The 24,822-nt window shown below is 42.5% G+C and overlaps 1 protein-coding gene across 1 annotated transcript in view; it reads right to left on the reverse strand.

The window, feature by feature from the left end:
• Window positions 1–24,822, reverse strand: part of LOC121008305 (E3 ubiquitin-protein ligase RNF213-like) — a 393,898-nt gene that overhangs the window by 236,580 nt on the left and 132,496 nt on the right. Inside the window, exons 14-16 of the mRNA XM_040440760.1 lie at window positions 20,326–20,480; window positions 20,029–20,238; window positions 18,962–19,143 (exon numbers count right to left, since the gene is read on the reverse strand). Of these exons, the coding sequence (XP_040296694.1) occupies window positions 18,962–19,143; window positions 20,029–20,238; window positions 20,326–20,480 (547 nt within the window). The remainder of the gene's footprint in view (window positions 1–18,961; window positions 19,144–20,028; window positions 20,239–20,325; window positions 20,481–24,822) is intronic.

The raw sequence follows: 24,822 nt of genomic DNA on the forward strand, positions 1-24,822 counted from the left end.
ATTATGGGGGCACTATGGGGACATTAGCTCAACTGGGGGAATTAAAAAGGGGTATTTTTTGCATTGGCACATTATAAGGAAAATTGTTACTACTGGGGGGCATTACGATGGGCTTTATTACTACTGGGGGTCTATGGGGAGCATGATTACTAGTATGGGCACTATGGGAGCATTATTACGTCTGGGGCACAGTGGGGAGATGTTAGGGGCACTGTAGGATCACTATTACTACCATGTGTGCTCTAGCAGAGAATTATTCCTATTGGTGGGACTTTTGGGAGCACTTTTACTGTGTGGACACCTTGGCACAGTATCAGCTTACCACAATTATTTTTGGGGAACGTTATGTTTACACTATTAGTGTCAGGGGCACTATTAGTGCTGGGCGCAGTTATTTTAGGGCACTGTGTGCCAATAATTATTGAAGGGCACTATCTGTATGATACTACTATTAGCAGGGGGTTTATCTGTTTCTGCAGTATAGTATTGGGGTGCACAGCGGCACAGTATGGGGGTGGTAGAATGATTTGTCCAGGGAGGATAATGCAAAAGTAGTAAACTAAGATTTTGTTTGTCAAACTGCAGAGATGAGAAATGGCTGAAAAATGGTGGTCTGGTCTGAAGGTCTGAAAGGAGAAGATGAGGAAAGATAACATCTACATCAAAGGAGACGTCACAGGATGTAAGAGGTATAGGGCGCTGGATTACCCTGTATGTAGGGGTGGATGGAGGGATTAGTAGTACAGTACTATCTGCACAATGTAAAAAAAAAAGTAATCTGCAAAATACTATATATTTGTGTCAGAAGTTGTGCTTTTTTAATTTTTAGAATAATGATACAGCCATTTTATTTGATACTTTTGTGTGTATTCTTTTTTTCTCTATATATTAAGAGACACTATAGTCACCAGAACCACAACAGCTAAACGTAGTAGTTCTGGTGTCTATAGCATGTCTCTGCAAGCTTTTTAATGTAAACACTGTATTTTCAGAAAAAAAGCCAGTATTTACATTACTCCCAAGGAACACCTCTAGTGGCCACTCACCATTATCAAAGTTTACTACTCTACGAGGTGTGTGTACTTTTTTTTGTGTGTGTCTGTTGTGGTGGAGGGCGTGATTGCATGCCAGGGTGTTGAAAGGTGGGATCCAGGGGGCCCAAGAAAATTCTTGCCCAGGGTCCAATCAATATTAAAGACGGCCCTGAACTTAGTGCAGGCAGACACGTGACAAGCGCTAGGGACAGTCCTAGGAAACAATTTTTATTATATAAAAAAATTATTGAGCAGTTCAGGGAAAGGATAGGGAAGTATTATCCACACTGTAAGGGAGAGAGCATGGACCAATAGGAGACTGTAAAAGCTGGGTTATAGATGCTATTCTACAGTATTACACCTTACTGCACTAATTGGGGTTACAAAGTGCTCTAATACTACTGATTTTAGGTTGTTTGCATTCTTTGATACATCAGTAATTCCAGTAATCCTTGCTTCTGTTATTGGGGTGAAACTGCGGTCTGATACAACCAGTTTTTCTTTGTATTTAGTTGATATACAAGTACCGTATGTTTTGCCCCATAAGACGCACCCCCCCCAAAAAAAAAAAAGTGTGGGGAGGAATGCCCCTGCATCTTATGGGGCGAATGCTGCCATTTTACATCGCAGTCTGCTATGTATCCGCAGGGAAGGAGGAGGGGCTGGAGTTCGGGAACTTGCGGCGGGGCCCGGTGCAGTCACTGTACTCTTACATCGGGCCCCCGCTGCTCACAGCAGTATTTCTAGTAATCACTACTCTGGTAACAGTAATTCTTAGCCTCTTAATAAATGTAACTAAAGTTGCGCTCTCCCCTTTATCAGCACTTACTAACAAGCAGCCGGAGCAGGCAGAGCAGCTGGCAGCGTTACGTCACTCACTGACGTCGCGCGCCTGCTCCTCCCACTTTATGAATGAAGCAAAATGAGCAGGTGCGCAACGTCAGTGAGTGGCGTAACGCTGCCAGACGCTCTGCCTGTTCCGGACGCTTGTTAGTAAGTGCTGATACAGGGGAGAGTCCAACTTTAGTTAAATTTATTGAGAGGTTAAGGATTACTGTTACTAGAGTAGTGATTACTAGAAATACTGCTGTGAGCGGTGGGGGGACACTGTTATGGGGGGGGGGATCTGTGGATGACCCATATATAGCAGTGTCATCCACAGATCTCCCCCATAACAGTGTCATCCACAGATCCTCCACCCCACAAAAGTGCCATCCACAGATCCCTCACCCCATAACAGTGCCATCCACAGATGCCCGTCCCCACAAAAGTGCCATAGACAGATCCCCCCATTGCCATCCACAGATCCTCCCCATAACAGTGCCATCCACAGATTCCCCCCATAACAGCGCCATCCACAGATCCCCTCCATAACAGTGCATCATCCACAGATTACCCATAATAGTGTCAGGCAGAGACCACCATTAGTTCAAAACCCACTAAAAGCACACCTTTTGATTCTGGGGTGAAATTCAGTTTTGTTACAAACAGTCTTGGGATGTATTTATTTGCTATATAAGTACTTCCATTCATCCTTGATTCTAGGGTGAAATTGCATTCTGTTACAAACAGTTTTGGGATGTATTTATTCTATAAATAAGTACTTCCATTCATCCTTGATTCTGGGGTGAAATTGCAGTCTGATACAACCAGTTTTGGGGTGTATTTACCATATTTTTTACTTTATAAGACTCACCTAGGTTTTTGAGGAGGAAAATAAGAAAAAAAATATTTTGAACCAAAAGGTGTGCTTTTGGTGGGTTTTGAACTAATGGTGGTCTGTGGATGACACTATTATGGGGGATCTGTGGTTGACACTGTTATGGAGGGGATCTGTGGAGGACGCACTGTTAAGGAGGCATCTGTGGAGGAAGCACTGTTATGGGGGCATCTGTGGATGATGCATTGGTATGGGGGATCCGTGAATGACACTGTTATGGGGGATCTGTGGATGACACACTGATATGGGGGGAGCTGTGGATGACACTGTTATGGGGGATCTGTGGATGACACACTGTTATGGGGGATCTGTGGATGACACTGTTATGGGGATCTTTGGATGACGCACTTTTATGAGGGAACTGTGGATGACACTGTTATATTAAATATAACGCCCATCATCCTAAAGAATACACTGATGTACTGTAGGTACTGTACATTGGTGTATTCTTAAGGATGAGTGGAGTTATAGTCATATTTAATATAAACACAGTCCAGGGACTGTTCTGTAATTGGCATATGACTATAATCCCCCTCATCCATAGAAATCCACCCATGTACTGCAGTATATGAGTGGATTCCTATGGATGAGGGGGGTTATAGTCTTGTTTAATATAAACACGTGATAATTACAGAACAGTGCCTGGACAGTGTTTATATTAAATATGACTAAACCCCCCCTCATCCATAGGAATCCACTCATATACTGCAGTATATGAGTAAATACCTATGGATGAGGGGGGTTATAGTAATTTATGACACACATTTATAGCCCCTGAGCTCGACTAACCCAGGGACTAGATCTACAAAAACCACAATACACAGCAGGAGCAGTGCTGGTACAGCAGGAGATAGGAAGGAGGCTGATTGGTGGAGGTGTGGGTAGCAGGATGCACTCACCATCTATCAGCTGAACGGCGTGGGCTGGCGGCAGCAGAGCGCAGTAAGTGAAGCCGCCAGCCTGCCTAAACGTGGCCTCAGGAGCTCCTTGGTAAGATAAATGTGCCGGCTTTCGGCAGTGTAGGACAGTAAGTGAAGCCACCAGCCCTTAGTGCGGACTTGTTAAGGAAGCGCGGGCTGGCGGCAGAAGCCTTCAGTGAAGCCGTCAGCCCGCCCAACAGTTTAATGGCAGGCTCAGGAGCTGTTATTGAGAGCTCCTGAGTCATCTAATTTGTGTCAATAAAAAGTGCGTCTAATAAAATGAAAAATATGGTAGTAGAGATATAAGTACATCCATTCCTCCTCTGATACAAACAGTTTTGAGGTGTATTTAGTTTATATATAAGTACATCCATCCATCCTTGCTTCTGGGATGAAAGTGCGGTCTGATACAACCAGTTTTGGGGTGTATTCAGTTTATATATAAGTACATCCATTCATCCTTGCTTCTAGGATGAAAGTGATGTGTGGCATGCTGCATGATTTTGCTCCTCAGGCTTACAAAAAAAGAAAAAAGAAAAGAAAAGATACTACAGGTGATCACACCATAAAGGCCAAGAACAGATAACCCGAAAAGGGTTCGCCGCCGTTCGCTGAAGCAGAACACTTCTCTACACACTTTTAGGGTGGTCAAATTCTTTTACACCTAATTCGATGCGTCAATCAGTAGTTACGGAGTTGGTGTGAAATAGAGGCCTGATAAAACACTCTTTAGGCCTCCTGCACACAACCGTTTTTTTTCCCCGTTTACTGGCCGTTTTTTGCGTTCCATATACGGTCCGTAAACGGAACCATTCATTTCAATGGTTCCGTAAAAAAAAAATTGAATGTACTCCGTATGCATTCCGTTTCCGTATTTCCGTTTTTCCGTTCCGTTTAAAAATGGAACATGTCCTATTATTGCCCGCAAATCACGTTCCGTGGCTCCATTCAAGTCAATGGGTTCGCAAAAAAACTAAACACATACGGAAGTGCATCCGTATGTCTTCCGTTTCCGTTCCGTTTTCCGTTCCGTTTAACCCCTTAAGGACACAGCCTTTTTACACCTTAGGACCAGGCCATTTTTTGCAAATCTGACCAGAGTCCCTTTAAGTGCTGATAACTTTAAAACGCTTTGACTTATCCAGGCCGTTCTGAGATTGTTTTTTCGTCACATATTGTACTTCATGACACTGGTAAAATGAAGTAAAAAAATTTTTTTTTTTTTGCACCAAAAAATACCTAATTTAACAAAAATTTGGAAAAATGTAGCAAATTTCAAAGTTTCAGTTTCTCTACTTCTGTAATACATAGTAATACCCCCTAAAATTGTGATGACTTTACATTCCCCATATGTCTACTTCATGTTTGAATTGTTTTGGGAATGATATTTTATTTTTTGGGGATTTTATAAGGCTTAGAAGTTTAGAAGCAAATCTTGAAATTTTTCAGAAATTTACAAAAACTAAATTTTTAGGGACCAGTTCAGGTCTGAAGTCACTTTGCGAGGCTTACATAATAGAAACCACACAAAAATGACCCCATCTAAGAAACTACACCCCTCAAGGTATTCAAAACTGATTTTACATACGTCGTTAACCCTTTAGGTGTTGCACAAGAGTTATTGGCAAATGGGGATGAAATTTGAGAATTTCATTTTTTTGTCTAATTTTCCATTTTAACCCATTTTTTCCACTAACAAAGCAAGGGTTAACAGCCAAACAAGACTGTATCTTTATTGCCCTGACTCTGCCGTTTACAGAAACACCCAATATGTGGCCGTAAACTACTGTACGGCCACACAGCGGGGCGTAGAGGGAAAGGTGCGCCGTTTGGTTTTTGGAGGGCTGATTTTTATGGACTGGTTTATTTACACCATGTCCCATTTGAAGCCCCCTGATGCACCCCTAGAGTAGAAACTCCCTAAAAGTGACCCCATCTAAGAAACTACACCCCTCAAGGTATTCAAAACTGATTTTACATACGTCGTTAACCCTTTAGGTGTTGCACAAGAGTTATTGGCAAATGGGGATGAAATTTGAAAATTTCATTTTTTTGCCTTATTTTCCATTTTAACCCATTTTTTCCACTAACAAAGCAAGGGTTAACAGCCAAACAAGACTGTATCTTTATTGCCCTGACTCTGCCGTTTACAGAAACACCCAATATGTGGCCGTAAACTACTGTACGGCCACACAGCGGGGCGTAGAGGGAAAGGTGCGCCGTTTGGTTTTTGGAGGGCTGATTTTTATGGACTGGTTTATTTACACCATGTCCCATTTGAAGCCCCCTGATGCACCCCTAGAGTAGAAACTCCCTAAAAGTGACCCCATCTAAGAAACTACACCCCTCAAGGTATTCAAAACTGATTTTACATACGTCGTTAACCCTTTAGGTGTTGCACAAGAGTTATTGGCAAATGGGGATGAAATTTGAGAATTTCATTTTTTTGTCTAATTTTCCATTTTAACCCATTTTTTCCACTAACAAAGCAAGGGTTAACAGCCAAACAAGACTGTATCTTTATTGCCCTGACTCTGCCGTTTACAGAAACACCCAATATGTGGCCGTAAACTACTGTACGGCCACACAGCGGGGCGTAGAGGGAAAGGTGCGCCGTTTGGTTTTTGGAGGGCTGATTTTTATGGACTGGTTTATTTACACCATGTCCCATTTGAAGCCCCCTGATGCACCACTAGAGTAGAAACTCCCTAAAAGTGACCCCATCTAAGAAACTACACCCCTCAAGGTATTCAAAACTGATTTTACATACGTCGTTAACCCTTTAGGTGTTGCACAAGAGTTATTGGCAAATGGGGATGAAATTTGAAAATTTCATTTTTTTGCCTTATTTTCCATTTTAACCCATTTTTTCCACTAACAAAGCAAGGGTTAACAGCCAAACAAGACTGTATCTTTATTGCCCTGACTCTGCCGTTTACAGAAACACCCAATATGTGGCCGTAAACTAATGTACGGCCACACAGCGGGGCGTAGAGTGAAAGGTGCGCCGTTTGGTTTTTGGAGGGCTGATTTTTATGGACCGGTTTATTTACACCGTGTCCTGTTTCAACCCCTCTGATGCACCCCTGGAGTAGAAACTCCCTAAAAGTGACCCCATTTTGGAAACTACGGGATAAGGTGGCATTTTTTTGGGGACTATTTTTAGGGTAAATATGATTTTTGGTTGCTCTATATTACATTTTTGTGAGGCAAGGTTACCAAAAATTTAAATTCTGAAATTTCATCTCCATTTGCCATTAACTGTTGAGGAACACCTAAAGGGTTAATAAAGTTTGTATAATCAGTTTTGAATACCTTGAGGGGTGTAGTTTCTTAGATGGGGTCAGTTTTGGGGAGTTTTTACTCTAGAGTGCATCAGGGGGGCTTCAAAAGGGACATGGTGTCAATAAAAAAGGCAATCAAAATCGGCCTTCCAGAAACCATGTCAGTCCTTTCCTTTTGCGGCCTCCCTTTTACTGATACAGCAGTTTACGACCACAAATGTGGTTTTTCTGTAAACTGCAGTATCAGGGTAATAAATATTAAGTTTTGTTTGGTTGTTAACCCTTGTTTTGTTACCGGAAAAAACGGATTGAAATGGAAAAGTGCCAAAAATAGCGGTTTTGGCACAGTTTTTTTTTTTTTTTTAACCGTGTTAATCTGGGGGGTTAGGTAATGGGATATTTTTATAGAGGAGATTCTTACGGACGCGGCAATACCTAATAAGTCTACTTTTTTTTTACAATTATTTAGGTTTTTGACTATATTATCTTTTTTGATACAAATCTTTTTTTTGGGTATCTCTAAAGTCTAAGGGTCATTTTTTTAATTTTTTTTTTATCCAATTATCTCATGTGGGGGCTCATTTTTTGCGGGATGAGCGGACGGTTTTATTGGCACTATTTTGGGGGCTATATGACTTTTTTTTCGCTTGCTATTAAACTTTTTGTTATGTAAGGTGACAAAAAAATTCTTTTTTTGCACCTATTTAATTTTTATTTTTTGACCATGTTAATCTGGGGGGTTGGGTAATGGGGTATTTTTATAGAGGAGATTCTTACGGACGCGGCAATACCTAATAAGTCTACTTTTTTTACAATTATTTAGGTTTTAGACTATATTATCTTTTTTGATACAAATTATTTTTTGGGTATCTCTAAAGTCTAAGGGTCATTTTTAAAAAAAATTTTTTATCCAATTATCTCATGTGGGGGCTCATTTTTTGCGGGATGAGCGGACGGTTTTATTGGCACTATTTTGGGGGCTATATGACTTTTTGATCGCTTGCTATTAAACTTTTTATTATGTAAGGTGACAAAAAAAAACTTTTTTTGCACCTTTTTTTTTTTTTTTTTCTTGACCGTGTTAATCTGGGGGGGTTGGTCATGGGGTAGTTTTATAGAGGAGATTATTACCGACGCGGCGATACCTAATATGTCTACTTTTAATAAATTATTTTAGTTTTTTTGGGTGTCTCAGGTCTGAGAACCATTTTTTTTTATCCGATGTCAGTGCTAAATTGGGATATAAATTTAGTACTCCATGGAAGTGTGATACTCCCTGAAGCAACCGTCAATGCAGAGGCCCGGATGATCGGGGCACGTGTCGCACTGAGTAGTCGTGTCCTTCCGTATCCCCCTCCTGCGACACACTCTGCACTTTTTTTGGGTTCGTCCCTTCTTTCCAGTATGGGGGACCACACCTGGAAAGTGTTGGCCAGGGACGATCCGGGCACCTACTGTTCCCGAGGTACTCCGGCCTGCTCTTTCCCGGTCCGAAAAGATCAGGGCCTTGAGGACTGCCTCATAGAACTGGAGGAATGTCCCTGTGCTGCCAGCGCTTCGGGATAGTACAAAAGAGTTGTACATGGCAACCTGCACCAAGTAGACCGCAACTTTTTTGTACCATGCCCGGGTTTTGCGCATGGCATTATATGGCTTGAGGACTTGATCAGAGAGATCAACTCCTCCCATATACCGATTGTAGGCGACGATACAATCGGGCTTGAGGACCGTTGCCGCGGTACCTCGCACAGGGACAGGGGTGATGCCGTTACCATGAATTGTGGACAGCATAAGGACATCCCTCTTGTCCTTATACCTGACCAGCAACAGGTTTCCAGTGGTAAGGGCACGGGTCTCACCCCTGGGGATAGGTACCTGGAGGGGGTGGGCAGGGAGGCCGCGTTGATTTTTCCGCACGGTCCCACAAGCGGACGTGGATCTGGCGGCAAGGGACTGGAACAAGGGGATACTGGTATAAAAGTTATCCACGTAAAGGTGGTAACCCTTATCCAGCAGTGGGTACATAAGGTCCCACACAAGTTTCCCGGTAACACCCAGAGTGGGGGGACATTCTGGGGGTTGAATCCGGGAATCTCGCCCCTCGTACACACGAAATTTGTAAGTGTACCCTGAGGTACTCTCACAAATTTTGTATAGCTTTACGCCATACCTCGCCCGCTTGGAGGGCACATACTGGCGGAAAATGAGTCTCCCCTTGAACGCAATGAGAGACTCATCAACCGCGACCTCCCTTCCAAGTACATAGGCCTCCATGAATTTGGCCCCAAAGTGATCGATGACCGGCCGTATCTTATACAGACGGTCATGGGCAGGATCACCTCGGGGGGGACATGCTGCATTATCGGAATAATGCAGACATTTCCGGATGGCCTCAAACCGGGAGCGTGTCATGGCTGTACTGTAAAGTGGGGCCTGGTATAGGACGTCCCCATTCCAGTACAGCCTGACACTGGGTTTTTTGACCAGGCCCATATGCAGCACGAGGCCCCAAAATGTCCTCACTTCGGCTGCACTGACCGGCGTCCAGCCACCGGGCCTGGCCAAAAAGGAGCCCGGGTGTTGAGCGACGAACTGTTGGGCGTACAGATTCGTCTGCTCCACCTTCAGATTTACCAGTGGGTCACTGAAAAAATGACAAAAAAAGTCATATTCAGTGTAGCCCACTGTGGAAATCTGGATTCCTGATTGGCCTACAAAATCAGGAATCACAGGCTCGTATCGCTCTGGGCTACACCAGACAAGTTCACCGGCAGGGGGCTCCGGTGGATTTAACTGGTGGGCCGGGAAACCAGTACGAGCCCCAGAGCTGCTCGTACTAGTGTGGGCCACAGGGTCCCTAACATGGCGGTCCCCTTGCTCCGCCTGGCGGCGTCTCCGCCGCCTTGGGGGCTCATCATCATCGCAAGATGATGAGGAGGATGCGGATGACAACAGGAATGTGGGGTCATCCTCATCCTCACTGGGACTCTCGGAGTCGGAGGCAAGCTGGGCGTATGCCTCCTCGGCCGAGAACGTCCGGCGGGCCATAGGGGAGTGTGTGTCTGCGTGTATATGTGCGTGTGTGTAACTCTTTATTTTGTGTGCGTGTGTGTGGGGGCACGGGTGTTCACGAACTCACCCTAAAACTAACAGAAAAAAAAAAATAATAAACTAACTAAAAAAAATGCAAAAAATGTGGGGAAAAAAAATCAAAACCGCTGATCAACCGTCCGAAGTTGATCAGCGGTGGGGTGTGCGATGCGCTAACAGTGGCCGGACACTAAGTGCCGGCCACAATCAGCGTACACAAAAAAAAAAATGGACCCCAAAAAAGGTGGGGGGGGGGCAGGGGGGGGCAAGTGGCAGCACCCCTGGGGGGTCTAGGGTCACACAGCTGTGCTGTGGACCCCAGACACCCTAACTTAGGGTGATGCAATAAAAGTTAGAAAAGTTCAAAAACTAACTTTCCCTTTTTTTTCCCTGCCTAAACCAAACTTTCCCTATGCTGTCCCTATGTACCTGATGGGGGGTGCTGGGGCACAGATCGGGTCCTGGGGGCACAGATCGGGTCCTGGGGGTGCTGGCAGACACACGTGCAGGCAGCTCCTCTCTCCTCCGGCTCCGGAACACAAAAGGAGGAAGAGAGGAGCGCCTGCCTCTTTTGAATTTGCCGCCGGACCGCCCACAGACCAATCAGGAAGCGATCCTGAGTGGTGATGTCACCATCACCACTCAGGATCGCTGGATGGTGATTGGTGGGGTGAAATCACACCACCATCACCATCCTGTTCCGGGTTATCGGGTCTTCAGAGACCCGAACAACCCGGAAACGCAGAAAACCGCAGGTCTGAATTGACCTGCGGTTTTCTGCGATCGCATACATGGGGGGGTCACTGGACCCCCCGGCGCATTTGCCCCAAGTGCCTGCTCAATGATTTGAGTAATCACTGGGTTCCGATCACCGCCCGCCGCGCGGCGGTGATCGAAAATACACAGGGCGTACATGTACGCCCTGTGTCCTTAAGTACCAGGGCACAAGGGCGTACCTGTACGCCCTATGTCCTTAAGAGGTTAAAGATAGAACATGTCTTATTATTGCCCCCAAATCACGTTCCGTGGCTCCATTCAAGTCAATGGGTCCGCAAAAAAACGGAACACATACGGAAATGCATCTGTATGTCTTCCGTTTCCGTTCCGTTTTTTGCGGAACCATCTATTGAAAATGTTATGCCCAGCCCAATTTTATCTATGTAATTACTGTTTACTGTATATGCCATACGGAAAAACGGAACAGAAACGGATACAAAAAACGGAACATTGGATCCGTGAAAAACGGACCGCAAAACACTGAAAAAGCCATATGGTCGTGTGCAGGAGGCCTTAGAGTGAGTTAACACTTCAGTTATTTGGTCAGTTATTTCCACCATTTTTGTAAGCCAAAACCAGTAGTGAAGCCTCAACAGAGATAAGGTGTAATGGAAAGATCTGCACCTGTTCTGTGTTTTTGACCAAAACCTGGTTTGATACTACACATTCTTTTTCAAATTATTTTATACTTAATTTGATGCGTCTATCCCTAGTTCAGGAGTTGGTGTGAAACTGCGGCCTGATACTACACATTCTAGGACGTTCAAGTTCTTTTACACTAAATTCAATGCGTCTATCCCTAGTTCAGGAGTTGGTGTGAAATTACGACATGATAGTACACACATTCTAGGGTGCTCAAATTCTTTTACACTTAATTCGATGCGTCAATCAATAGTTGCGGAGTTGCCGCAAAATTGTGGCCTGACACTATTGCTCTTTTACCCTTGCAATTAATGTTACAGTACAGTATGTCCGACAGACAGGTGAGGATGAGAGATCCACTGCTTCCTCCGGTAGGCGGGCAAGTAGCGACGTTGAGAGTCGCGTGGGAGCCTGTGTTGCGGGCAGTCAGGTACGCGGCCCTGAGACTGGTGAGGGTGACTTGAGTGACGTGCAGACAGTAGTGGATGATGATGTAGCCGATTGCACGTCGGAGCCAGGTGAAGAGGGGGCTTCATCATCATCTGGAGAAGAGGTTGGCAACTTGCGCGTAAGGCAGCGGCTGAGCCAGCAGGGTGGTAGCATGGCCGTGAGTCAGCAGGGTGGCAGCAGTGCGAGATCTGGAGCCACACGTGCCCGGGGTAGACCGCTTGCTACGCAGGAGCCTACCTGTCTGGAAAGAAGTAGCGGTGCAGGGGTTCACAGGGGCAGCGGCAGCCAGCATGGAGTGGTGGTGGGAAAATGGGGTTGTTCTTATGACGGATGAGAAGAAGGGCAACATATCAGCGTTTAATAGAACAGGTTCTGTAGAAATCTATGTGGAATCAGCTGATGACGATGTAAAATGAGTGCCCTCTTTCCTTCTATAGTAGAATCTTAGGCCACTGCACGGTTCTTCATACCTGGCACTAAGACTGACCAGTAAGGCTGAGTTCAAACTTGAGTTATTTGGTCAGTTTTGGCCCCGTAACTGATCAAATAAGTAAAGTGTGAAGTGATTCTAAGTGTGATGCCTGTCATCTGTGTGTCATACTGACTCACAGTACTGTTTCACCACAGTACTGTTTCACTACCACAGAAGAAAAAAAAAAGAAGGCAATTCGTTTTATGGGTTTAGTTTTTATGGGGTCCTATGCAGTAAAACCGACTACATTCATTCTTCGGGTCACTTAGATTATATCAATAACACATTTATATTGTTTTTACTGTATTTTAATACTTTAAAAAAATAAATTAAAAACTTTGAAAACTATTTTTTTAATTTGCATCACCATATTCTGACCCACTCAACTTTTTATAGTTATATTTACGGAGTTGAGTGAGGGCATATTTTTTGCAGGGCAGTCTGTAGTTTTTATCGAAACCATTTTGGAGTCTGTAAGACTTTTTGATAATTTTTATTTCAATTTTTTGGGAGGTGAAGCAACAATATAATGTCGAATTGGCCAATTTTTTCTCCCCATTCCAGCATTCACCATACAAAATACATTTTAATAGTATGGCTATTTTAGGACACAGCAGTGCAAATGATCTTTATGTTTTTATTGTTTATTTTTATTATGGGGGAAGGTGGTGATTTGAATTTTTATATTTTTAACCCCTTAAGGGCTCATTTTCACCTTCAGGACCAGGCCATTTTTTGCAAATCTGACCAGTGTCACTTTATGTGGTGATAACTTTAAAACGCTTTGACTTATCCAGGCCATTCTGAGATTGTTTTTTCGTCACATATTGTACTTCATGACACTGGTAAAATGGAGTCCAAAAAATTCATTTTTATTTATAAAAAAATACCAAATTTGCCAGAAATTTGGAAAAATTAGCAAATTTCCAAGTTTCGAATTCTCTACTTCTATAATGCATATTAATACCTATAAAAATAGTTATTACTTTACATTTCCCATATGTCTACTTCATGTTAGGATCATTTTGGGAATCACATTTTATTTTTGGGGGATGTTACAAGGCTTAGAAGTTTAGAAGTAAATCTTGAAATTTCTCAGAAATTTTCAAAAACCAACTTTTTAAGGACCAGTTCAGGTCTGAAGTCACTTTGTGAAGCTTACATAATAGAAAACACCCTAGAAACTACACCCCTCGAGGTATTCAAAACTGATTTTACAAACGTCGTTAACCCTTTAGGTGTTCCACAAGAATTAATGGAAAATTAGAGATACAATTTAAAAATGTCACTTTTTTGGCAGATTTTCCATTTTAATATTTTTTTTCCAGTTACAAAGCAAGGGTTAACAGCCAAACAAAACTCAATATTTATGTCCCTGATTCTGTAGTTTACAGAAACACCCCACATGTGGTCGTAAACTGCTGTACGGGCACACGGCAGGGCGCAGAAGGAAAGTAATGCCATACGGTTTTTGGAAGGCAGATTTTGCTAGACTGGTTTATTTGACACCATGTCCCATTTGAAGCCCCCCTGATGCACCCCTAGAGTAGAAACTCCATAAAAGTGACCCCATCTAAGAAACTACACCCCTCAAGGTATTCAAGATTGATTTTATAAACGTCGTTAACCATTTAGGTGTTCCACAAGAATTAATGGAAAATAGAGATACAATTTCAAAATTTTACTTTTTTGGCAGATTTTCCATTTTAATATTTTTTTCCAGTTACAAAGCAAGGGTTAACAGCCAAACAAAACTCAATATTTATGGCCCTGATTCTGTAGTTTACAGAAACACCCAATATGTGGTCGTAAACTGCTGTACGGGCACACGGCAGGGCACAGAAGGAAAGGAATGCCATACGGTTTTTGGAAGGCAGATTTTGCTAGACTGGTTTATTTGACACCATGTCCCATTTGAAGCCCCCCTGATGCACCCCTAGAGTAGAAACTCCATAAAAGTGACCCCATCTAAGAAACTACATTCCTCAAGGTAATCAAAATTGATTTTACAAACGTCGTTAACCTTTTAGGTGTTCCACAAGAATTAATGGAAAATAGAGATATAATTTAAAAATTTCACTTTTTTGGCAGATTTTCCATTTTGAAGGGTTTCTACCACCTGGTTTTGAGAAATTTAGCTGTCAGACACTAGCGATCCGCTAGTGTCTGCTCTACCAAACAATGCTATTATAAGAGCTTTTTGTGCAGCCGTTTCCATAAAAAACAAACTTTTATCGATATGCTAATGAGCCTCTAGGTGCTATGCGGGCATCTTTTCAGCACCTAGAGGCTCGGTCTACCTTCACAAAATGCCGCCCAGCGCGTCCCTCCAGCCCGCCCATCTCCTCTGGAATGCGATCCTCCCTCTGAGTCAGCGGATAAATTCTCGCGCATGCACCGTGCCCGTCTGTCTTCGGCGCAGGCGCAGTTAATGTCTGAACACTTTCTGCACAGACATCTCCACTGCGCCTGCGCCGATGACGTCATAGTGCTCCGAGGAACAGGCGCAGTGGAGATGTCTGTGCAGAAAGCGGTCAGACATTAACTGCGCCTGCGCCGAAGACAGACGCGCACGGTGCATGCGCGAGAATTCGTCCGCTGACTCAGAGGGAGGGTCGCATTCCAGAGGAGATAGGCGGGCTGGAGGGACGCGCTGGGCGGCATTTTGTGAAGGTAGACCGAGCCTCTAGGTGTTGAAAAGACGCCCGCATAGCACCTAGAGGCTCATTAGCATATCGATAAAAGTTCGTTTTTTATGGAAACGGCTGCACAAAAAGCTATTATAATAGCATTGTTTGGTAGAGCAGACACTAGCGGATCGCTAGTGTCTGACAGCTAAATTTCTCAAAACCAGGTGGTAGAAACCCTTTAATATTTTTTTTCCAGTTACAAAGCAAGGGTTAACAGCCAAACAAAGCTCAATATTTATGGCCCTGATTCTGTAGTTTACAGAAACACCCCATATGTGGTCGTAAACTGCTGTATGGGCACACGGCAGGGCGCAGAAGGAAAGTAATTCCATACGGTTTTTGGAAGGCAGATTTTGCTAGACTGTTTTTTTTGACACCTTGTCCCATTTGAAGCCCCCCTGATGCACCCCTAGAGTACAAAAAAGTGACCCCATTTTAGAAACACTCCATGTGTTGTCTGACTAGTGATTTGTAAAGTGGTAGGACTATGTTCTCATCACGGGCATCTATGCCCCTTTTGATGCAACCCATTATCTTAATGGCCTTGGCAGCAGCTGCCTGAAACTGATTTTTACTGCTTAGTTTGCTGTTTATGGAAATTCCTAGGTCCTTTTCCATGTCAGTGTTACCGAGTGTTTTACCGTTTAGTATGTACGGGTGATTTGCATTATTCCTACCCATGTGCATAACTTAAATTTGTCAGTGTTAAACCTCATCTGCCACTTCTCTGCCCAAGCCTCTAATCTATCCAGATCCATCTGTAGCAGTATATTGTCCTCTCCAGTGTTAATTACTTTGCACAGTTTAGTGTCATCTGCAAAAATGGATATTTTACTGTGCAATCCTTCTACAAGATCATTAATAAATATATTGAAGAGAATAGGGCCCAGTACTGACCGCTGAGGTACTCCGCTAGTGACAGTGACCCAATCTGAGTGTGTACCATTAATAACCACCCTCTATTTTCTATCATTGAGCCAGTTACTTACCCACATACAGACATTTTCTCATTTTATATACTAACCTTTTATGTGGTACAGTGTCAAATGCTTTGGAGAAGTCCAGATATATGACATCCATTGATTCACCACTGTCAAGTCTAGAACTTACCTCCTTATAGAAACTGATTAAATTAGTTTGACATGACCGATCCCTCATGAAGCCATGCTGATATGATGTTATTTGCTTGTTTTTATTGAGATCCTCCAAGATAGCATCACTTAGAAAACCTTTGAACAGTTTACCCACAACAGATGTTAAACTTACTGGCCTATAGTTTCCGGGGTCTGTTTTTGCACCCTTTTTGAATATTGGCACCACATTTGCTATGCGCAAACCTGTGGAACACTCCCTGTCAGTAAAGAGTTTGTAAATATCACAAATAAGGGTCTGGCTATGACATTACTTAATTCTCTTAGGATACAGGGGTGTATGCCATCTGGTCCTGGTGATTTGTCTATTTTAATCTTTTTAAGTCGCTGTTGTACTTCTTCCTGGGTCAGACAGGGCACTTCTAAAGGGGAATTTACTTTTACATTCTGCATTTTATCGGACAGTTTATTTTCCTCAGTGAATACAGTGGAGAAAAAAATATTTTATAGCTTTACTTTCTCCTCGTCGCTCTCTGCAACTTCCCCCTCAATGCTCTGTAGAAGGCCGACACCTTCAGATTTATACTTTTTACCATTTATATAATTGAAGAACATTTTAGGGTTAGTTTTGCTCTCTTTGGCAATTAATCTCTCGGTCTCTAGTTTGGCAGTTTTTATTTGTTTCTTTACATATTCTATTTTTTTCCTTATAGTTTTTCAGTGCTTCCTCGCTACCGTCCTGTTTTAGTGATTTAAATGCTTTCTTTTTGTCATTTATTGCTTTCTTTACAGTTCTATTTATCCACATTGGTTTCTTTTTGTTCCTTAACCCTTTATTCCTCTCACAATTGGATTTTAGGATGCTTTTAAAAATATCCCATTTTGTGGCGGTATTTTTATTTTTGAGGACTTTGTCCCAGTTAGTTACGCCTATGGCCTCTCTTAGTTGGCTAAATTTAGCTTTTTTGAAGTTTGGTATTTTTTTCCTCCCTGTAGAAACGCTCGTTTGAAGAATATTTGGAAGGTTATTACTTTATGGTCAATATTTCCCAGGTGTTCCCCAACCTGCACATCTGTTGTTCTGTCAGGTCTATTGGTTAATACTAAGTCCAGCATGGCTGTCCCTCTAGTCGGGTTCTGAACCAGTTGGGAAGGGTAATTGTCTTTGGTTATTGCCAAGAACCTGTTTCCTTTATGAAATGTACAGCTTTCAGTTTCCCAGTCTAGATCTGGGTAGTTGAAGTCACCCATAATAACCACCTCATTATGATTTGCCGCCTCGTCTATCTCGTTTAGTAGTAGATTTTCTGTGGACTCTGGTATATTAGGTGGTTTATAATAAACTCCTATTAGTAATTTATTATTAATTTTGCCTCCATGTATTTCGACCCACAGTGACTCAACATGTTCATGTCCCTGACTTATATCTTCTAGGACTGTGGGCTTTAGACAGGAGTTTACATAAAGGGAGACCCCCTACCCCTTTCCGGTTTTGGCGATCCTTTCTAAGCAGACTGTATCCCTGTACATTAACTGCCCAGTTATAGCCATCATCCAGCCATGTCTTAGTTATTCCTACTATGTCATAGTCCTCCTCACACATCACTAATTCCAGTTCCCCAGTTTTATTAGTCAGGCTTCTGGCATTAGTATACATACAATTAAGAGGTTTATGTATATTTTTTACACTACACCTTACCTTCTGAACTGTTCTAGTCCCTCCTTTCATTCCTCCCCCAGTCCCCCCAGACTTGAATATGTGCTCTTTAGATTGCTTCTTCTATACACTGCAATGAATTATCATTGCAGTATACGGGAGATTCACTATGTTCCTAAGTTTATCGGCTGATCAGCTACACAATATAAGATATGAGTGTTCCTATGAACATTTGTTCCCAGTAATTGTCCTGAATATCATGCTGCAGCCCCTGAAACCGAAGAGTTATACCTATCTGCTCCCCACCGATCTGGTCGTCCGCACTGCTCCCACCTTCCAGTCCCCGCACTGTTTAAACCTGGCAGTGCATGGTTATGGTCACATGCACTTCTCCAGCCAATGACTGGCTTCAGCGGTAATGTGGCCACAAGCAGCTTGTCATCGCTGAAGCCAGTTATTGACTGGAGCAGTGTATGTGACCATGCCCATGCACTGACAGGTGTAAACAGCAGAGGAACCGGAAGATGGAGGCAGAGGGGGCAGCGCAGAGGACCAGAGCGGCGTGGGGCAGGTAAGTATGAATCTTCTGTTTCAGTGGCCATGCGGCAGGAACTTGTTAAAAAAATATTTTTTTACCGGGAAAGTTGCGACATTTCCTTCCATCCTGCCTCCTTTTCATAAATCCGTGCTTTTCTTCAGTGCAGAGGACAACGATTACTGGTTATTACCACCTCCTGCCAATCCAGTAAAAAGGCGCCATGTGATAACCAGTAAGCACTTTGCCTTACTAGCAGGGATATGATGGCATTAGTACTGGTAGTTTTTAATCTTAAAAGCACCACACAATAAAACTACTATTTATCACTGATTAAAATTGACTGTTAAAACATAGATTATCCTTCTCATTTGTGAAGCACATTGCGTTTGTACAACTTTTTCTATTAATGTACAATGTGCCCACAATTTAATTTGAGTTTACAAAAATGGCAGCATATGTGCTATCATTGTAATATTATAAATGTCCATTCACGCTTGCAGCAATTTTTCATAACTGTGACCAGTAAATGCAGCCTTACTCCTAAAGTACAGGTCACTGTACATAAACATCCTTTTTTAGGCTACAGGAAAATTTACCTGATTTGGTCAATTCCAGGTTTACACCTAGAACTGAAGCCATTTAAATACTCTTCTGAACATATTAGTTCTATAGGCATTTGTAGGTTTTTTACTTGGCACATCCATGCTCCTGGGTGTAGGTCTGTCACACTGTCTTTTAATATTTCCAAACACGCAATAGCAGCAAAAACATCTAGGACCTGGAAATATAACACAGAACCATTATTACAGTATAGAATACATACAAGAACTGATGGACTTGGAGTGTTAAAATGATTTTAAAGTGTTAGTTGGGGCAAGCCACACTACTGCAGACTCAGACAGAACATGAGGATGGCTGGCCGAAGTCTGTGCCAAAAAAGTGTATTTCAATTCATTTTTTATTTGTTTCCTGAATCCAAACAAATAAATAAATAGATGTATCTTCAATATAGACCAGTAGGCACCTATAGATACAATTCAGACCATTATTGGCTGCAGTTCCTGATAGGAGTGTGCCTCTCTACCAGCCCTTTATTATATGCAGGATAAATGAGTAAACACCACAAAATGCTCTCGATCTCTAGATCTATGCTGCGTCCCTTCTGTTTGTAAGTGTTCCTCTTCACAGTGAATGCATGTACACAAAGCGCCTCTGGTCACTAGATCTGCCCCGGCCGGTGGCACCCTCCAAAACAAAGAATAAAATTGACTGCCCGATGGGTGACTGTGCATTTTGTGGTGTTTACTCATATTCATATAGCGAAAAGGGTTTGCTCTTATGAAGCCACTGGTCAACAGGGCTGATAGAGAGCCACACTCCAATTAGGAACTGCAGGTCAATAGTGGGCTGCATTGTATCTGTGTGTGCCTACTGGTCTATATTGAAGATTCATCCATTTGGGAGTGCAAGCAGAAGTGTGTGCATAAATGAACCCACAACGAACACACTTTGTTTCCTGAATCCACTTTACTATTGCAAAAAAGTCAGAGAAAAGCTAGTGCAGCAGATGGAATGACGGATACATGGATGTCAAATCAAGCAATCTGGCATGCTGTTTGAGATCCAAAATTCTATGCACTTTTTAAGAAAGACCAATACTTACCATTTGACCTCTAATTACTGCATCAGAGTCCTCAATTTTTTTTCCAAGAGAATCAAGCACTGAAGGACTGAGTGCAAAAATCCTGCATAAGTTTTGCAGTCTGTGCTGAAATGTATTGTATCCAATATGCACCAATGGAAGAGTCAGCTGGTCGCTGCCTATATTCATTCTTACTTCCTCAACACATGTTGAAAGAGCATATTCCATTACCTACAAGAGAGCATGGAATGTGGTTAAAGGGGCAGCATTAAGTGATATACAGTATTACTGACATTCTGTACAAGAAGCTGATCCCACCTTCAGCTCTTTGGGAGAAGATATAGTCATAGACATAAGGATGAAGTCTCGCTGATAATTTAAGAACAGATCCTGCTGTTCACTTATTTCTTTGGAGGAAATGTAATTTCCTAGAGGGGTCTGTGAGAAGATATTCAAAAACTTCACTTCAGGACCTAATATAAGGAAAGTAAAAAGTAATTTAAAATGTATCAATGTTTCAAATACACCATCACATATACCTGGCTACTCTACTGTGATTCACAAGTGCCAGGCATCCACGCATATAACGCAACTCAATCTCCCAGAGTGCACAGCAGTGGCTGGCCGACCACAGAACTGTTCAGGAAACACCAGCACCCATGAAGGAACTGAATAACTTACGTCCTGGGCCTCACAGAGACTTTTTGTTGCATGGTTGACTGCAGTACAGTTGCATACCTTAGGGTTATACTATATCTTTAATGAATAGTCTTGGACTCGCTTTTTTAGCAAATGTGCACTACATACACAACGTAAACCGAGCCTTAGGCTACATGCACACGACAGTTGTGTTTTTTTTGCGGTCCGCAAATCGCGGATGGCGTCCGTTCCGCAATTTGCAGAACGGCACGGACCTTTACTATAACTGCCTATTCTTGTCCGCAAAGCGCGGACAAGAATAGGACAGGTTATATTTTTTTTGCGGACCACGGAACGGAGCAACGGATGCGGCTCGGATGCGGACCAAAACAACGGCCGTGTGCATGAGAGGCCTTAGGGTGATTTTACAAGGGTCTACCAGGAATGGAAAAAAACATTCCTAAACATTGCCCTGTGTAATCATGCCACTGATCACCCAACAAATGAGCAAGTGTTTGCTTGTCAAGCGATTGCATCTTTTAGGCAGCTCCAAAAATCTTTGTTCACCCTCCATTCAGCATGCATTAGGTTAGGTAAAAACAAGTGCTGATCGCCTTGTATATTGCCGACTGTGCTGAAATTGCACTGATAAAAGGACCGTTATAGACAGTGTGTTGCTTTTATCCTTGTTTACCGTGAAGACTTGATGCAGTCATAATTTCAGTTGCCAAGTGAGAGCTACTGTCCCCAAAATTCCATGCAACTCAGTCTATTGCTATGAACTGCAAGTTTTGTGGATTGGATTATATTCTGTAGGTCCCATTAATTTCTATGGGTCCGGAAATGATGAGGACAGCACAGCATGTGCTGTCAGCATCCGTATGTCCTCCCTGTGGCTCCACAAAAAATATAAAACATGTTCTATTATTATCCGTTTTGCTGACAAGAATAAGCATTTCTGCAACAGTGCAGGACATGTGGAAAGGGAAAGAGCAGGGTGAACATGGCTGGTATAGGTGTTTTGTCGACAGCAAAACGGATACGGTCATGTGCATGATGCGTAAGTATGTATGCATATATAGCTGTCAGTCACTGATAAAATCACTCTATGTATAACTATCAGTGAAGGAGAGCTATCAATGTATACACACTTACACAAAGAATGCTATCAATCACTGAAAACACCTTTCCCGTATACAGCTATCAATGACTGACAGTTATGTATATACACTTACACGGAGAATGATATCAATCTCTGATAACACCTCCTCATGAACAGCCATCAATGACTGACAACTATCAATAGTATACACACTTACACAGAGAATGCTATCAATAACTGATAACACCTCCCCCATGCACAACTATCAGTGACTGACGCTATCTCTGTATACACACTTATTCAGAGCATGCTTTCAAATCATTGATAACTCCTCCCTGAGTACAACTACTGTAACAGTGACTGACAGCTATTTCCGTATACACACTTACACAGAGAATACCATTGATAGAGATGTGGACTTTATTCTTTGATTCAGCTAAGAAAGCTCCCACAAACTTTAGCTCTCAGGCAACACCTTATCTTCTCCAAAGCACAAAGGTTCCATCCAACCCAAAAGAACACGCCTCCTTGCTACGTCATATATGCTTTTTCTGCTGTTAGAGAACTCCATTACAAGATGGCGCCTATAGCTAGATATTTACATAAATAGAAGGATAGACCAGGCACTCAAAATATGTAGTCAGAACTAAGATATTAGTTGAAAGGTATTTAATTATTAAGTAAAAAATATATCATAGCAGCAAAAGAAATACCCACAACATACAGTACAGACCAAAAGTTTGGACACACCTTCTCATTCAAAGAGTTTTCTTTATTTTCATGACTATGAAAATTGTAGATTCACACTGAAGGCATCAAAACTATGAATTAACACATGTGGAATTATATACATAACAAACAAGTGTGAAACAACTGAAAATATGTCATATTCTAGGTTCTTCAAAGTAGCCACCTTTTGCTTTGATTACTGCTTTGCACACTCTTGGCATTCTCTTGATGAGCTTCAAGAGGTAGTCCCCTGAAATGGTTTTCACTTCACAGGTGTGCCCTGTCAGGTTTAATAAGTGGTATTTCTTGCCTTATAAATGGGGTTGGCACCATCAGTTGCGTTGAGGAGAAGTCAGGTGGATACACAGCTGATAGTCCTACTGAATAGACTGTTAGAATTTGTATTATGGCAAGAAAAAAGCAGCTAAGTAAAGAAAAACGAGTGGCCATCATTACTTTAAGAAATGAAGGTCAGTCAGTCAGCCGAAAAATTGGGAAAACTTTGAAAGTAAGGGCTATTTGACCATGAAGGAGAGTGATGGGGTGCTGCGCCAGATGACCTGGCCTCCACAGTCACCGGACTTGAACCCAATCGAGATGGTTTGGGATGAGCTGGACCGCAGAGTGAAGGCAAAAGGGCCAACAAGTGCTAAGCATCTCTGGGAACTCCTTCAAGACTGTTGGAAGACCATTTCAGGGGACTACCTCTTGAAGCTCATCAAGAGAATGCCAAGTGCAAAGCAGTAATCAAAGCAAAAGGTGGCTACTTTGAAGAACCTAGAATATGACATATTTTCAGTTGTTTCACACTTGTTTGTTTTGTATATAATTCCACATGTGTTAATTCATAGTTTTGATGCCTTCATAGTCATGAAAATAAAGAAAACTCTTTGAATGAGAAGGTGTGTCCAAACTTTTGGTCTGTACTGTAAGTGAACTTTTGGTCTGTACTTGAAGTTACCGTACCGTGTCTTTTGGTCCTCCCTGTTTCACTGAAAAGACTGGTGATATACGTGTATGCGCTGTCATAGCGGTTGCAGAAAGTCAGTAGTAACACTATATGGAATTGGGAACATTTAAGAACATTTGGACCTGATAGAAATATAGGAGGCATATTATATACAAAGACCTATATATGGATTGCGGTTGTCCATAGCTGGACCTTAACAATCATCGCTGCTATTGATTGCACCAATGCACTTTTGCTGAGCATCCATCGCTGCTAATTTGTGTTTTATGCTAATTGTTTTTTATGCTATTTGTTTTTACGCTGATACATGTATTATTGCTATCACTTATGTTGTGGGTATTTCTTATGCTGCTATGATATATTTTTAACTTAATAATTAAATACCTTTCAACTAATATCTTAGTTCTGACTACATATTTTGAGTGCCTGGTCTATCCTTCTATTTATTGACTACTTTCTTGTGGCTGGGTGGGTCACAAAGACCAAGAGCACCTGTTCCTTATTGTCTAGCTGCAGTGATCCCCAGACACTTGTAGATATTTACATAGTTCACATACCACAGTTAGTAAAACAATGCACAATGCGCAGATGCCAAGTGTTATCTCTTTTCTTATTTTGATATATTAGCCAATGTAACAATGCCACATGCCTCAAGGGGAATGCCCCTCTGATGACTTTATAAACTGCTGTACTTCCTGTATTAAATGAGCATTTAATTGCTTTGACTCCAGTGTGTGTGTCATAGTTATTTTCTTCTGTGCATGTAAAACCCTTGGGTTACTACTAATTTGGAGCAGTAGAGCAAACGTGATCGGCCCTGATTAGGGGCATCTTTATCAGTTGGCTCCCAACGTGGGGCTTGGGAGAAGTAACGTCGCTAGCCCAGACCACGCTTGAGGAGGAGGACTGCAGCCTCAGAGACAAGGTGAGAAAATTTGGTTACCTCATCTGCCTTTTGCTGTGCTCCACTGTGCTCTGGTAATCTGTTCTGCTATTGAGCTAACTTACGTAGTAGCAACTTCGGTTGATGTAAAATCCTGAGTTCCTAGAATCCATATTTTGAGTTTGCTCTCTTGTGTTTGTGTTTTGTCTGTGTGGTTTGTGTCAGGCACCTTCACAGTTAACGGTTAAGCAGAGCAAGAGATTTCCCCTGTCAGGGGGGTGGAGCCACATTAGGGGCTACTAAATTATCTGTCCAGTTCAGACAGAGGGTGAAGCCCCGGGATGCTCTGCGACGGGGCTTGATTTAGAGGTTACTGATTTATCTGTCCTAGTGAAGGGGGGTGTGACCCCGGGTGGGACTCAAATTAGGGGCCACTAAATTATCCTAGTGACGGAGGGTGTGGCCCCGGGGAGTCACGGGAGGACTATAAAT

Source organism: Bufo bufo, chromosome 1 (genome assembly GCF_905171765.1).
Source record: "Bufo bufo chromosome 1, aBufBuf1.1, whole genome shotgun sequence".
Lineage (NCBI taxonomy): Eukaryota > Metazoa > Chordata > Amphibia > Anura > Bufonidae > Bufo > Bufo bufo.